Source organism: Lynx rufus, unplaced genomic scaffold, assembly GCF_022079265.1.
Source record: "Lynx rufus isolate CCGP_SWC_20201006 ecotype Redwood Valley unplaced genomic scaffold, mLynRuf1.p SCAF_2, whole genome shotgun sequence".
NCBI classification, from domain to species: Eukaryota; Metazoa; Chordata; class Mammalia; order Carnivora; family Felidae; genus Lynx; species Lynx rufus.
In genome coordinates, this window is record NW_025814834.1 from 184,029,188 (window position 1) to 184,044,543 (window position 15,356).

At 45.3% G+C, this 15,356-nt stretch overlaps 1 protein-coding gene across 1 annotated transcript in view; it reads left to right on the forward strand.

Moving 5' to 3' along the window:
• AGBL4 (AGBL carboxypeptidase 4) overlaps positions 1 to 15,356 on the forward strand; it is a 1,304,809-nt gene that overhangs the window by 1,176,752 nt on the left and 112,701 nt on the right. The window contains exons 7-8 of the mRNA XM_047082354.1: positions 5,116 to 5,205; positions 15,137 to 15,251. Of these exons, the coding sequence (XP_046938310.1) occupies positions 5,116 to 5,205; positions 15,137 to 15,251 (205 nt within the window). The remainder of the gene's footprint in view (positions 1 to 5,115; positions 5,206 to 15,136; positions 15,252 to 15,356) is intronic.

The window sequence follows — 15,356 nt, forward strand, 5'->3', positions numbered from 1 at the left end:
GTGGACCTGTTTGGGCCCTGGAGTGTTAGAGGAAACACAGCAGCCAGTTTGGTTTGGAAACCAGTAGGAAGGTATTTTCTTGACTTTATGATGGCCTTCAGGGATCATGAAGCCAGGAAAATAACAAACGCGTAGATCTGAGGAATAAAAAATCCTTCTCCTGTTATAACATTATACATCCCCCTCCCAGCTCTCCACCCCTTCCTCCTCCACAGAACACCTCACTCCCTATGACAAGTTATTGTCAAAATTACTGTCAGGGAAGATAGAAAGAGAGAGACCAAACTGACCATGTGAACTTTTGTCCTCCAAGGGCCCAGCTAGTGCTCTCTGGGGCCTCTTGGCATCTTCTAGCACCTCCACCAACCACAGATCCACTGATAACTGATTGGATCGGTTAGGGCTCTCCATGTTGACACCAAGGTTATGGCCCTGGTCTCACTCAGGCTGGGCATCAATAGGTAAGATACAAAGTTTCTTAGGCCATCTCTAGAGGGATTAATTAGTTATCTATGGCTGCCTGACAACTTACTCTAGAATTCAGGATCTTACCACAACAACTTACAATCTCCCAGTTTCTGTGGGCCAGGAGTATAAGAGCAGCTCTACTGGGCAGCCCTGGCTCAGGGTCTCTCAGGAGGTTGGGGGAAGCTGGTGGCCAGGGCTGGTTGTCACCTGGGACTAGAGGATCCTCTTCAAGCTTGCTCGCTCATGTGGTTTTGGCTAGCCTCTGTTCCTGGGTACTTCAGTCCCTCACCAGACGGGCCTCTCCACGGGCTACCTGAGTGTCAGGTCATGGCAGCTGGATTCCTCAGTGTGAGTGATGACAGAGAGAGAGAGAGAGCACTCAAGACGAATGCCACAGTCTTTTTATAGCCTAATGTCAAAGGTGACATGCCATCCCCCTCCATGGTATTCTATCTGCTAGAGCAAGCATATCTGCCTGTCTGTCCAGCCCACACTGAATGGAAGAGGGCTTATCTCTACTTCTTGAAGGGAGGAGACTGACAAAGAATTTGTGGATGTATTTTTTTTTTTGAGATGGGGGAAGGGCAGAGAGAGAGAGAGAAAGAGAAAGAGAATCCCAAGCAGGCTGCATGCTCAGCATGGAGCCTGACATGGGGCTCAATCCCACAACCCTGGGACCATGACCTGAGCCAAAATCAAGAGTCAGACACTCAACTGACTGAGCCGCCCAGGCATCCCTGTGACTGCATTTAAAAATCATCCCCAAGGACTCTATTTAATCTCCAAGAGATGTTAAGAGCGTAAATTTGAGATTCATAAAGACCTGGGTTTCATCCAGGCCCTACATGTGCTACTTACACAGGTGTAGACAAGTTGTTTAACCTTTCTAGATCTCAATGTCCTAATCTATAAAATAGGGGTAGGAATAGTTTCATTGGGTTGCTATGAAAATTAAATAAGGTCATGCATGTAAAGTGCTTGGCACAGAGTAAGGACTGAATAAATATTACTTGGTTGCTATTGTAACTGATTTCTATTATTGTCCTCCTTCACAAGAAGCAAAATGGCATGGAAGTTAAGGACACAGGTGAAGTCAGACTGCCTGAGTGGGGCCTCACTCTGCCAATCATGGGCCGTGAGCACTAAGATGAGTCACTTATTGTCTCTCGGCCTTGGTTTTCTGTAAAATGAAGATAATAATGCCTCGTGCCTGGCCACCTAATAGGTGTTCAATAAAAACTTTATAAGTAAAGAAATAGTGGATGATAGAGGGATATAATGATAAAGGGATGAGTGTGTATGAGTGTGTGTACACAAAGCACATTTGACTTCAAACTCCCTCTGTTAACTGAAGAGGCCAGAATGGCTATCCGGTTCCCCTTGAGTGTGCCCTTGTACCCTTGAGCATGTCACCCTCAATGAACTTTCAGACTTACCACCCCTTACGGGTTGTTCTTGGTCTCATTGTTCAGCTTCTTTTCCACCCTGGCTTTGTTCAAGCATACTTCCTTCATCATCCCAGCTGCCTCCTTCCAGAGTATGTTTAATTGGCTTTGCATGAGTCTGGGGATTCAGTGACAGTGGGGGGTGGGGGTGTCCTATGTCACACCACCTCAGAACTGCTACATTACCTTAAATTGATTTTGCAAATGAAAGCTAAAAGCTAAGCAAAGGCGACCCATCCATTTTGCCTAAAGATGATTATAATGCTCTTTTACGGCCTCCTAAATGACAAAGCAATTTGTTACCTGCCTGCATCAACATTTGCTTATATTAGCACCCGAGATGCTTGATTTTTATTAGCCCCATGTTATCATTTTATGAAGACGCAGGGGCTCAGTAAAATTAGTGTGCAAATAGAATGCCCATTTTGCATTTCTCTGTGGTCAGCAGAAATGCTGAATGCAATTGAGTTGATACCAGGTCAGGGGAGACATCCATAAAGATAGCCTTCACTGAGGGCCTTGGTAATGCTATTTATCATTTCTGGACTGCTGGGATAGATGGGGTCAGTGTTAGTGTTTTTTAAAAGATCTTGGTGGCATTTCATTTTTTGTTTTGTAAGTGAAAAAACAATTGTAAACACTAAGGCAGTAGGTCAACTTCCACCACAGCAAAAAGGGTCGAAACCAAACTCTCTTGTGTACATTGTAGACGGAAGTGCAGCAGATGTGACATCTGATACTGCTGTTGGTCGATCCAGGAGGAGACAGGGTCATGAGAGGAGTCCTAGGCTGGGAACTGAGGCTCGACTCCACCACTGCTAGCCACATGACCTTGGGCACAGATCTTCCTTTTGTGAGCCTTGGTTCCTCACTATGAAATGGGGTTCATATTGTCCACTACATGGAGGTGTGATAAAGATTAAATAAGATAAGCCATGATCTGTATGAGTGTTTTTTATTCCTTAATTCAATAGCAAATTCCTGAGTACCTATTCCACACAGAGTCCTGGGAATGACGTTAAAAATAACCATGAAAGTGCAGCTTCTTCCTGGAAGAGCCTATATTTAGTCTAGGAAATACTTAGGTGTCTAACTCCTCTTATAAACCATAAATTTCTCTTCCCGTTTGTTCCTAAAGGTGCCAAACACAGAGCTGAGCACAGAGTGAGTTCTCAAGAATGTTATTTTTTGGGTTGGGGTGGGGGGAAAGAATGTATTTTGGCTTCACTGTATTTGTTGCTGCCTCTCAGAGGCCTAGGATTAGAGAAGAAATGACCTCCATACTGGTCACCCCAATGCACCAGGCAAGTCCCAAGCCTGGGACTTTATTAAGAACCAGGCTTAATAAAGTTAATACATATGTTTTTTATTTTAGTCTCTGACGTTGGTGCAACTATTGGGATCATAAACCACATTCAAAATAACCTGTCCCTAGCATTTCAAAAACAAACAAAAAAAAAGCCTGTTAATTATTTCCACCTCCCCTCTCCCTCCAGGTCATCCTCTAATATACATATAGGATTCTTTAATCCAACTTCTCACAATGTTTATTTCTGAATTTCCTTCAGATCATGGTTCCGTTCTGGGTCAATCTGGCCTGCTGGTGCCAGTGACTAAGTTACCCCCTGCCCCTTCCTTCTTGTCACTCTTGGCTACTGTTTTTGTCTTATAATCTCTTTGCATGATAGCTAAACTTTATTATACAAATGAGATTTCTGTAAAAGCAGCAAGAGCTTGGGCTCTGCTTTGGGGCCATATTTTCCTACTTCTTTGCATGTCTGTTGATTGTTATTGCATGCTGGACATTGTGAACTGTACATTGTTGCATGTCTGGATTTTGTTGTCTTCCCTTAAAGAGAGTTGCACTTTATATGGCAGGCAGTTAAATTTCTTTTGTTCAGTTCGGTCTTTTTGTGATTTAAACATTTTGTTAGAATGAATCTGGAGTAGTTTAGTCCCACCATTAAGACATGGCCCTTCTGGGTTCTCTACTGAATGCCCTGAATGATCAGTGAGGAATACCACTTTGGTGGTGGAACTCAAATGATTCTTATCCCTGAGTGATCCCTGAGAGCTGCACAGGTCACTTCTCCCTGATCACTTTCTCATGATTCCGTGGAGACCCTTTCTCGTGATGTCGTGGAGACCCTATGCATGCACATCTTGGGACCCAAAAAAACACTCTTAAGGACGCCTTTACAGATTTCTAGGATTCCTTTTCCACAGAGCTCTGTCTTTTCTGGAATGTGCAGAGTTTTCTGGAATGTGCAAGCTACAAACTTGCTTCAGACTCTCTGAAGTTTAATTGCAGTGAGACTTCCATGGTCTGCTCAGGAAACTCTTCTTTGCTCTTTGGTCTGGAATGGGCCTCCTGGCAGAGAGCCAGGGCAATCATAGGGCACACTTCATGTATGTCCCTTTGTTCATATATTAGTCGTGCACTGCCTCTGGTCTGAAAACAGTTGTTTTGTATATTTGCAAATATAATATAAGCAATTTTTCAGTTGCTTAAGTTGAAAGAGAAATCTGGTCCCTATTACTTCATCTAGGCCAAGCAAGGGTTTGGATTCTAATCTCAGCTCGACCCACACCTATTAGCTGTGTGACTTTGAGCAAGTTATATAACCTCTCTGAGCATCAGTTTCTGCCTCTATAAAAGGAATATTAACTGTGCATGTTTCTGTAAAGACTATAAATAGTGTGTGTAATATGCATGACTCAAAAGGTGCTAATTAAATAGCAGCTGCTACTAGTACTATTACTGATATAAATAGCTACTTTCTTTACTCCAGTATTTACTGAATGTTTACTGTATACTAGGCAATATGTAAGCTTATTTAATCACTATTACTATCCATGTTTATAGATTAGTAAATTGAAACTCAAAAATGATACACAACTTGCCTAGGGTCATAATCAGTGGATCTGGGATTTGACTTCACTCATATGACGTCTTCAGATGATTGTAATATTGATATGATCAATTATACCAAGGAACAGGAGTGTAGCCTTTTAATATTGGGTACCCCGGGATGTAATTTAATTAGTCAGCAATGACTGGGCCTGCATGATTCTAACCCAATGATTTAAGAAATGACTATAAAGCACCCAGACCATTCCCTACCCCTCTCTCCCATACCAACTCGTAGTCTCAGCTCTCCCTGTGCCCCCTAAGCAACCTCCTTCCATTTTTATGTTACAGACAACCTTCGGGAAGGGGCAGAGCAGAAGGTGGTATTCATCACGGGACGAGTCCACCCAGGGGAAACACCCTCTTCATTTGTGTGCCAAGGTGAGTTGCAAAATCTCATGAGCATCCTGTGCCTATCCCCGACATCCGACTGGGGCACTGTGATGGCTTCTGGGACAGTGTGGTCACATGCGGAGTCATTATCTTGGATGCAAATGTACTTCATTTCTAAAGAGGTTATAGCTGATCTCCATTAGTAGTTCTTTCAATAAATGTTTACTAGCTACATGTATGGGTGGAAGAATGGGTGGATGAATGGTTGGATGGATGAATAGGTAGGGCTAAATGGAATTCTTTCATATGTGCTATGTTGAGGATAAGCCACACAGAGTCATCTACACTTCCTAGCTTGGCTTTTCTTGTTTACAAAATTAAGAAATCTGGCCCCAGGCCAATGTATATGTTAGTAGGAGTACAGTAAAGCAGGGAGGTAAGGATTAGAAGCTATCTGTTCACTCATTAATTCAGTCATTCACTTAAGAAACAACTTTTGAAATACCTACTATGAGCCAGGAAGCATGCTTTGTATCAGACAATCAGAGGTAAATAAGACACAGTTTTTCATCTCAGAGATATCTCTTTATAATTGCATTTTTATTATTAAATATTTAATCCATATGAAATATATATTTAGTCAACAATATATATACATGCGTACATATGTATTTAGTTAGTCAGCAGTATAAGTATACTCAATAAATAATATATAAATAACAATTTAATGAATGCCCAGGTACTCACCAGCTTTAGAAGCAGAATATTTAGAAGCAGAATCCTTTGTCCTGCTTTCCACCTTCCTCCTCACACAGATAACCATAAGCTTGAATCTTGTCTTTGTCTTTCTTAATAGTTTTATTATGCATGTAAGCATGCCTAAACAATGTAGGGTTTAGTTTTGCATGTTTGGGGGCTTTTTATAAAGTTAAAAAAAGGTATCATTCTGTGTACATTGGTGCTTGTGTTCACCCAATATCCATGTTGGTGAGTGTGGCTGTAGTTCATTTCTTTTTGCCATGCACTCCATGTCTGTCTGCACCTCAACTACCTGTCTGTTCTCATGGACAATTCCATTGATGATAGTGTTTTTTCTTACAAACAATGCTGATACAAATGTCCTTATATGTGTGTTGCTTTGTGCAAATGTGCACATGATTTTCTTTCTGTCTTTTTTTGAATTTTAGTTAACATACTGTGCAGTACTGGTGTCAGGAGTAGAATTCAGTGATTCGTCACTTACATACAACACCCCAACAAGTGCCCTCCTTATACCCATCACCCACTAGCCCATCTCCCACCCACCTCCCTCTATCAACCCTTGGTTTGTTCTCTATAGTTAAGAGTCTCTTATGGTTTGTTTTCCTCTCCCTGTTCTCCCCCCTTCTCATGTGTTCATCTGTTTTGTTTCTCAAATTCCACATATGAGTGAAATCATGTGGTTTTTGTCTTTCTCTGACTGACTTATTTCGCTTAGCATAATACATTCTATCTCCATCCACGTGTTGCAAATGGCAAGATTTCATTCCTTTTGGTGGCTGAGTAATATTCCATTATATATATATCCCACATCTTCTTTATCCATTCATCAGTCGCAAATGCTTTTCTAGGGCATATAACCATGGAAGGCAGTTGACAGGCCACAGGATATGTGCATCTTAAACTTAACGATATCTCCAAATTTCTGAGACCTACACCTCTATACTGCCACCAGCAATGTGTGAGAGTTTGGAATGTCCCACATTCTCACCAATACTTTTGCATTTTTACCTGTGTAGTGGGTACACCACATATAAAATATGTGACACTGTATATGTGCCGAGCACGGTTCTAAGCACCTTACGTATTTTATTTTATTTTAATTATTTATATTTTGCTAATTTAATGTAATTTATTTTAATTATATTAAATTTTCTATGTGATGGAAACTAATATTAACTATATTTTTACATATGAGCAAACCCGGGTCTGGTGAAGGTAAGTCATTTGTCTCATTTTAGTCTCTAAATGACCATAAGGTCAAAGGGGTATTAAAAAAAAAAAAAACATAGAAATTATACAACTTGAGGGAGACAGTGGACTGCTGTGGACATATATGGTGATTTGCCATCAGACAGTCTTGGGGCCAAAAATTGTCTAGCACACTTCCTAGCAGTATGATAATCAGTTTCCTTAGAGGTAAAATAATTAGGGTTTCAGTACCCATTTGCAAAGGCTGTTGTGAAGCTGGTGTCAGATGGATATGGACAAACTCCCAGTCCTGTGCCTGGCACTTAGCAGACACTCAGGACAGATGTTACCCCCTTCCCCATGGCAGTCTGCAAAGATGCCGCAGGTAATCTGCTCTGTAAACTCTAAGGCACCATGCAAATTAATATGAGTCTTCTTTTCCCATTCATAATTGAGTCTATGGTGCTGTGATTAGGCACGATTGCCTCCCCCTTTCTTTCAGACCAGGAGCCAGAGTTTCAAGGAGAGGAAGTGATTGCCCAAAGATGAGCCACTCAGAAGAGCTAAGGCCGGTGCCTCGGCTCCCTGCTGCTGTCACTCCAGCTTACTCCTTGGCCTTTCTCACTTCCATCCTCTTTCCTCCCAGTGCTGTCCTTGCAGTAACCTCTCCGAGGTCCCTCCTGGTTTTACCAGACCCTCTACTTGCAGCCATCTGTCACTTACTAAACTTGGCAGCAGACCTGTTCCCCCGGCTGATTGGATACAACTATTTTGTCCTTGTTTTGTGAAAAAGATAGTAGTAGCCTTACCATCAATACTTCCAGCTCTGGGGGCCCAAGCTCCCAGGCCCACCTCCTCTGTGGGCAGTAGACAGAGGGCAGGGTCACCATCACATTTTACAGACAAGGCCTGAGACACAGAGAAGTACATCTCAGGTTCTTTCTCTGTTGAGCCTGCTTTTCCAAAAAGGAATCTGGATGGTGCTGAGTTGATAGACTCAGTGCCGTCCCACAGGCTTTCCATCAGTGTTTATTCCTTGGCAGAGCCTTTTAAAACCTTCTCTCTACCTTCTCAAGATAAACTCCAATTCCTTCTCATGACATTTACAACCCTCCACGATCTGGCTCCTGCCAGGTTCTCTGGTCCAAGCCTCATTAGATCCACCCCGCCCCCCCCCCCCGCCCCCGCACACACAATTTAACCCTGAACAGGCAATCTTCTTCCAATCACCAGGCCTTTGAATCTGCTGCTCCTTTGCCCACCCCTTGCAACCTGGCAAACATCTCCCATCTCCCAAGGTTCGTTCAAAATACCCACTGTGGGCCCCTCTCCCACTCCCTTCAGACCCTGCTTTGCACCTCTGTTGTGGTTACCCACTGGTCATCTTTATTGCCGTGATTTGTTATGTATTTGATTTATATTTATTTCTTCCCTTTAAACTGTGAGCTATTTGAGGCCTAGGGCTGGATCCTGGAGTGTCATTTTCTACATCTGGAAAATGGGGATTATCTCGTTCATCCCATGGGGCTGCTGTGAGGAGCAAATGCTGTGTTGGCTCTGGGATTCCAAATCTGAGCTCAGAAAGAGGAGCCTTAAGGTCACACAGTCAGTAAACAGCAGAGGGGGGGCTTTGAGCCTGGGTCTCCTGAGCCTGTACACACACTTTTGCCCCACTCAGAGATGGGAAGTGCTAGAAAGCCAAGCTTTATGCCTGGGAGAACATAGTACTCTGGGAACCCCACAATGGTTGATGTGCATTTACAGATGAGAATAGGGAGGCACAGGGAACTAAAGTAGCTTACCCAAGATCACAGAGTGAATTCGTGGCACATGTGGCTTGGGACCCATCCCTTTAATCCCAGTCTTCCTCCTTCCCTAGCTCTGTCACTGTCCCTGGAGATACAATTTATCCCTCTGGAGGCAGCTTAAGACAGCCTCATTCCTCCACTTTGCCAGTGAGAGACTGAGGCATCATCTTTCCCAAGGGTCTCTCAAGTTGGACCACAGCCCCACAGGGCACAGCTGGATCCCCTCCAAGCCCACCTTGTTCTGGGGAGAGCAGCAGGGTCCAAGGCCTGGAAGGGTGATGGCTGAGGTACCTTCGGCTCAGTTAATGCTTCTTCCACATTAACTGGCTCAGTGACCTTGAGCGGGGAACAGACATGTGGGGCCTGTTCGTCCCCATCTGGCTGGGACCATGGTCCTCACAGCCAAGCTGCTGACGCACCTGCTGCTGGGAGTAGAGTGAAATCATGTCATCACAGAGCTCTGGAGGGGCGCCAGTGAGGGTGGCAAGTCTTTGATTTCCTCAAGACTCGCCTTGGCCGTGGGACGGCAGATTGTCAATCACCCCTCAGCTGCCCCAAACCCCGCACATGGGCTCTGTGAGGCCAGACTATCCTCATTCTCCAGCCATGACATGAAAGGTCAAAGGAGCTTCCGAGTTGCCCTGTAGCAGAGTGTGTGTGATCATGACCTCTGGAGCTAGACTGCCTGACACTGAAGCCCAGCTCTTCCACATAGTACAGTATGACCTTGGGGTCATTCCATAACCTCTCTGTGACTCAGTTCCCTTATCTGGGAAGGGAAATAATGATAGACATCCTACCTCATATGGTTGTTGTGCAGATTAAATGAGTTAATACCCGTAAAATATTTAGGACAGTGTCTGCAATACAATAAGCACTAAATAGGTGATACTAATGGAGCACTTACAGGTGCCAAGTATGGTTCCTCTAACCCTCACAGGGCACCCAAACCCCTTGGGGTGTCATTTCTGTGTTGTGTGTGCCACCCCACCTTCCTTGCCACTTTCCTGAGAGAGCCGTTAGCTGAAACCTCCTCATTTCTGCACCAGTAAGACTGTATCACAAGTCAGAGGTTTGGCCTGAACTAGACCTCAGGTGTCTGATTTCTGGTAGAGTGAATGTTCTTTCATGGATGCTTCCTGGGGTTGTTGGGACCACTCAAGGGGCTGCTGTGAGGATTCGTGAGCTCTGCTGCCAAGGTGCTAAGGTGCCCACCAGGGCCTAGACTATGGAGATAGAGCTGGCCTTCCCTCGGGCAGTTTATTCTTCAGGGTTACCCTCAGGTGATAAGAAGATGGAAGAGTTACACACACACACACACACACACACACACACACACACACACACCACTCACAACCACCAGGACCACCAGGACCACCAGAACCAAGCCCAACCTACTGTTTCCTCCAGTGAAGTGGTCACCTTTGCCGCTTTCTCCCCGCCCCCCCACTGTTTTCCTCCCACCTCTATCCCTCACCTATTCTCCCTTTTCTCCCCTCTCTCTCTCTCTCTCTCTCTATCCCTGACAGCCTCATATTATAAGTGAAACACCAGATCCACTAAGGGTTGTCATGGGCCTTTCGCTTCCCTGAGCTTATCTTTTCATCTGTGAAATGAGCAGAGGTAGGGGTTGGATGGTAAGAACCAAGACTGTGAATTTCAGGTTCTTCAAGGCCAGACTCCCTCTGATTCCATAATTTGGGGCCCATGGACCCAGCTTAGGGTAGACAGGGGCCTGGTGCCAGGTCAGGAAAAGGCCTGGAGTGGCTGCTATCACGTGACCCACACTCTGGACTCTGGGTCCAGCAGAGACCCCCAACTATCTTGCTTGAAGCCTGGACTTTTACCACTGCAACATATTGCCTCTTAGTAGAGAACAGCAACAATAAACCTCACATGGAACTCTTTATATGCATATCAAATCATTCTACAAATCACGTGCAAATAGCCTCCTGACTCTTCCATATTGCCTTAGTGGAAAGGGCACCATTTTGAAGCCAGTAGAACTGGATCTGCATCCCATCTAGGCCCCTGTGAGATGTTCGGCAAATGATGTCACCACCCTGACTTTGTTTTTCTATCTGTAAATGGAACCAATAAAATTACAGGTCAATCCAGCTAATGAACATACAGTGCCCATCACTGGTCCATCTTTATTCCTAGCACTGAGCTAGACACTGACAAAATAGTGGCAAAGAGGTAGACCTGTCCTTGCCATCTTGGAGTTCACAGTCTGGAGGGAAGAAAGACAAACAGCAGGTGCAAACCTCAATCTCCAAACCTCAGAGGCAGAGGAAACATAATTTTCCCTATTTTTCTGTAACGGAACTTACTTTCCATTTTGAGGCCCCATTCTGCCAGGGGCCAGAAGCTTAATCTCAGTCATTTTGGTATCATCTTTCCCCAGGAGTGTGCAATTTCAGTGAAGAGTTCTGATGCTCTTGGGGATGGTAGACAAATAATCTTATCATTGGTATCACCATGTATGCACATTCTTTCCCCTACACCTGCTGCATCCTCACAACTTTCTGGGCCTTGGTCACTGCAGAGCCTCTGCAGGTCAGCACCATGTCAGACCCTGGCTCCTGACTGCAAGACTCTATGTTTGCTGGCTCTCGGCTATGTCTGCCCCCCAACCTCCACCCTGTCCACCTTCAGGTCATCGAGACCTCCGTTATTCCTTCCTCCCAAACCGCATTCCTTGCTGCAGCTGGGAGAGCCCAGATCTGCCCCTGTACTTGGCAGTGGTCTCCTGTGTCTTTCATATCCTTCAGCTGGACTGGCAAGTCCCTGTTCACCTCTTCCCTTTCTATCTCAACACCCTCTCATCCCTACAGCGTCAGCCAAACCAAGTAGGAGCAATGATTCAGACAACATACATATAAGTTTCTTATGTGCCAGACCCTTTGCTATTAGCTCACTGAGATCCCCACAATGACTTACAAGGTAATTTTATTCTCTCCTTATCTGATGAGGAACTGAGCAACCAAGAGGTTGGGCCACACAGCTATTCAAACCCAGGTAGTCCAGTTTCAGAGTCTATGCCTTTAATCATGAAGCCAGGCCATCTTCTTCCTCACCTCCTATCCTTTATGCAGGACCCCCCTGCCTGGAGCACCTTCTCCTGGCATCCCTTCATCCGGCTCATTCTACTCATCCTTTACGTCTCCCTTTTCCATAGTCCCTTCCCAGGCCCTCTGGGTCCTCATGGCTCCTTGGACTGTTCCCACCTGAGCCTTTGCCAGTCACCAGAGTGGGTGTTTCTCACCTACCATGCACCTTCTATGACAGGAACCACTTATGTACTTATGTGTCTTGGAATGCTAGGCTTATAGCACGGACATAGCCCTGAGTGATTTTCAGTTCAGTTAACCCTATACTCTGTCAAGGTTAAATGAATACCTGGGGCCAGTCTCCTAAAGGGCATTTATTAGGCACCTTCTGTGTACCCTGCCCTGAACTAAGTGCACTAGGAGAAATAACAATGAATGGCCAGTTGGGGTTGAACGGCGAGGTTCATCATGACCAGGCCAAGGTTGGCCCAGAGCAGTGATCTCTGTGACCTGGCTGTAATTTCAGATCATCTATCACTTTTTCTGCCTCTACCCCAGGCCCTCAAGCCTCCAGCCCTCCTGTTGTCCTGGTTTCTTCCACCTTCCTGATTAAATGAGTTCAAGGGAAAGGACCCAGCAAACTTGTTTACCAAAGGAACAAAGATTGATCTAAGGAGGTTGATTGTGTCTCCTGGCAGGAGGGAGATTATTCTCCTCACTTGATAGATGAAGATCCTTCTACTTTGGGGGAGAGGAAGAAAAAGATGGAATTACAGACTGCCAGTGTGGAAAGTGTCCTTGAGAATTACCAACTTCTTTCTCCTAACTTTAAAAATGAGAGTAGGCTGGAGACTTTGTAAAACTCAGCCAGTAACTGAGCCACAACTAGAACCCAAGTTCTCAGAGAGCTGGTTTGTTGGCTTCTTCAATTTGGCATCCTTATTCCCAGATCCCATAGCTAGCAAACTTCACAGACCAGGACCCCCAGTTTCAAATCCCATTCTGCTTTTTCTCCCCTCATTGCCTCTCAATCTTTAGTAAAGCCCAATTTTCAGGTTCTGTGTCAGGCAGGTAAAGTACAGGCATTTTAGCCCATTCACATAGTAGCCTTCCAGACTGAGTATTATAATCCCTTATCAAGATGAGGAAACTGGGCAGAGAGAGCTGGCAGCTTCTCCAGCTAATAACCAGTTAGGGTTTGAACACAGGTGTCCAGGTCCTTCTGCTTTCTCAGTCTATGCAATGCTTTTGGCCTGTGGCTGGGGGTGGCGTTTCTTCTGCGCTCTTACTTTCTCCACTATTTCTCCTCATATTCCTCTCTACTTGCAAAGGCTCGCCTACCAACTTCCTGATCTATGGGAATGATTCAACATTCCCAGTTGAACTGTATCTGACCTCAAGCCAAGAGAGGAGTCTGAAACCTCTCCTCTCCTTGCCCCACACTCACTGTGGGAGAGGGAGTTCTGGGTGGCTGCAGCTTCTGGCCTGGCTTTGTTTTCTCTCATCCTTTTATTAGCTGCCTAATTGGCAGCCCAATTAATCTGCTCATCTGTGAAGGAGGATGGATCATGATGAGCTACTCCATTTCCAGAAGCCATTCTCTGCCATTCTCTGAGGCAGCATGGCCAGGCCCTGAGTGCAGGCTGGCTCCTTGATGGAGGGCTGCCCCGGGAGCTGGGGTCAATTAGTGGACAGATTAAGCAATTATTAGCCCCTAACAAGGGCACCTGGTATCATTACCCTGCCTGTTTACTGGCAAACTGCAGCTTTAATATGAAGACCAACAAATAAATTAGGGCATCTGGTCTACTGCCGTGTCGGTGGAGAAGTAAATGATGTCCAACTGGCTTTCGGCTGCCGATAGATTCTGAGCCCTGGCCTAATGAAAAGCCTGAGATGTCGCTCACTGGTCACAGCAGAGTTAGGATATGCTGTGGGGCCATTTATCATTCCAGGAGCTAAGTGCCTGCCGCTGGCACGTGGATCGTTCTTAGTTACCCTGCTGCTTCCTCCTGTCTGTCTGTCAAAACATACTTATCTTTCAGGGCCCAGTTCAAAGCCTCTTTCTGCTTGATGCCTTTCCTTCTCTCTCCAGCAGGAAAGGAGTTCCCTTCTACACCTTGGGAGGGTCGTGCACTTCCCTACCATTCTCCAGCTCTACAGTCATTTCATGGAATGCCAGAGCTCCATTTTGCCTATTTTTTTTCAGGTCTCTGAAGAAGGGATAGAAATGTGGAGGAGAGAAGGGAGGCATGAGGACTCAGGTTGTTTGTTTCCTGAGCCCCTCTCCTGTCTGGCTATGCAGACCATCACCAGAAGGAAGTCAGCAAGGGCAGTGAGAGGCTCAGATTCGCACTTCAGGAAGATCCCTTTAGCTACACTGTTGAGGGCACATTCCAAAAGTGTTTGCAGTCATTCAGGCCAGATGTGGTGGTGGCCTAGAACAGACGAGCAGCAGAGGGATGGAGATGAAGGGCAGATTTGCTAGATTCAAGGAAGAGATTTGGGACTGCCTGATTGAGGGGGTACAGTCATGGAGAATTCAACTTTCCTAAATTTGGTGACCTGAAGGCAAGTGGTATTGGTGCCGGTGAGAATCAGCGAGGACAGCCAGCCCTAGAGTCTGTGAACAGAGGGCCCTCAAAGTGGAAAGGGGCAGAGTAGGGACATTGAAGAAGCCTTTCTCTCTTCATGTGACTTTAACCAAATCCCTTCTCTCTGCCTCAGCAACAGGAGGGTTTAGATCCCTGAGTCCCTGAACACATAATCATCCAATCCAATGTCAACACTTAGCCATTGGAGAGCATCTCTTAATTCATTGTTTAGGGTTATCCTGCCTCTCCCTCATCTCTGTCTGTCAAAACCCAGGCCCTCCAAGGCATAACTCAAATACTCTTTTCTTAGAAGCTCTCATGGGCTATGCAGCAGGAAATGTGCTCTCCCTTCTGCCCATGGGCTTCAACATTATGTTTGGAACTGTCTCTTGGAAACAGAGATATATTTGTAAAATTTTCCAGGCAACACCTAATCCATAGCCACATACCCACGATGGTTGACAACACAGGTCAAAATTCACCTTTCGAGCTTTTACTGCTTCCAAGCTGGGTAAAATGTGCTCCTCCCTCTTGAAACACTTCGAGGTTAACCCAGATGCTTTTCTTTCCCTAGGGATCATTGACTTCCTCATAAGCCAGCACCCTATTGCCCGTGTCCTCCGGGAACACCTGGTCTTCAAGATTGCACCAATGCTCAACCCAGATGGAGTCTACTTAGGCAATTACAGGTAAGGGGCAGGGGAGAATGCTTGGAAGCTGGCAGTCACAGGATGGTGGGATGGAAGCAAGGAGAAAAGGGGAATATATTTTTGAGAAAGAATTTTCCTACTACC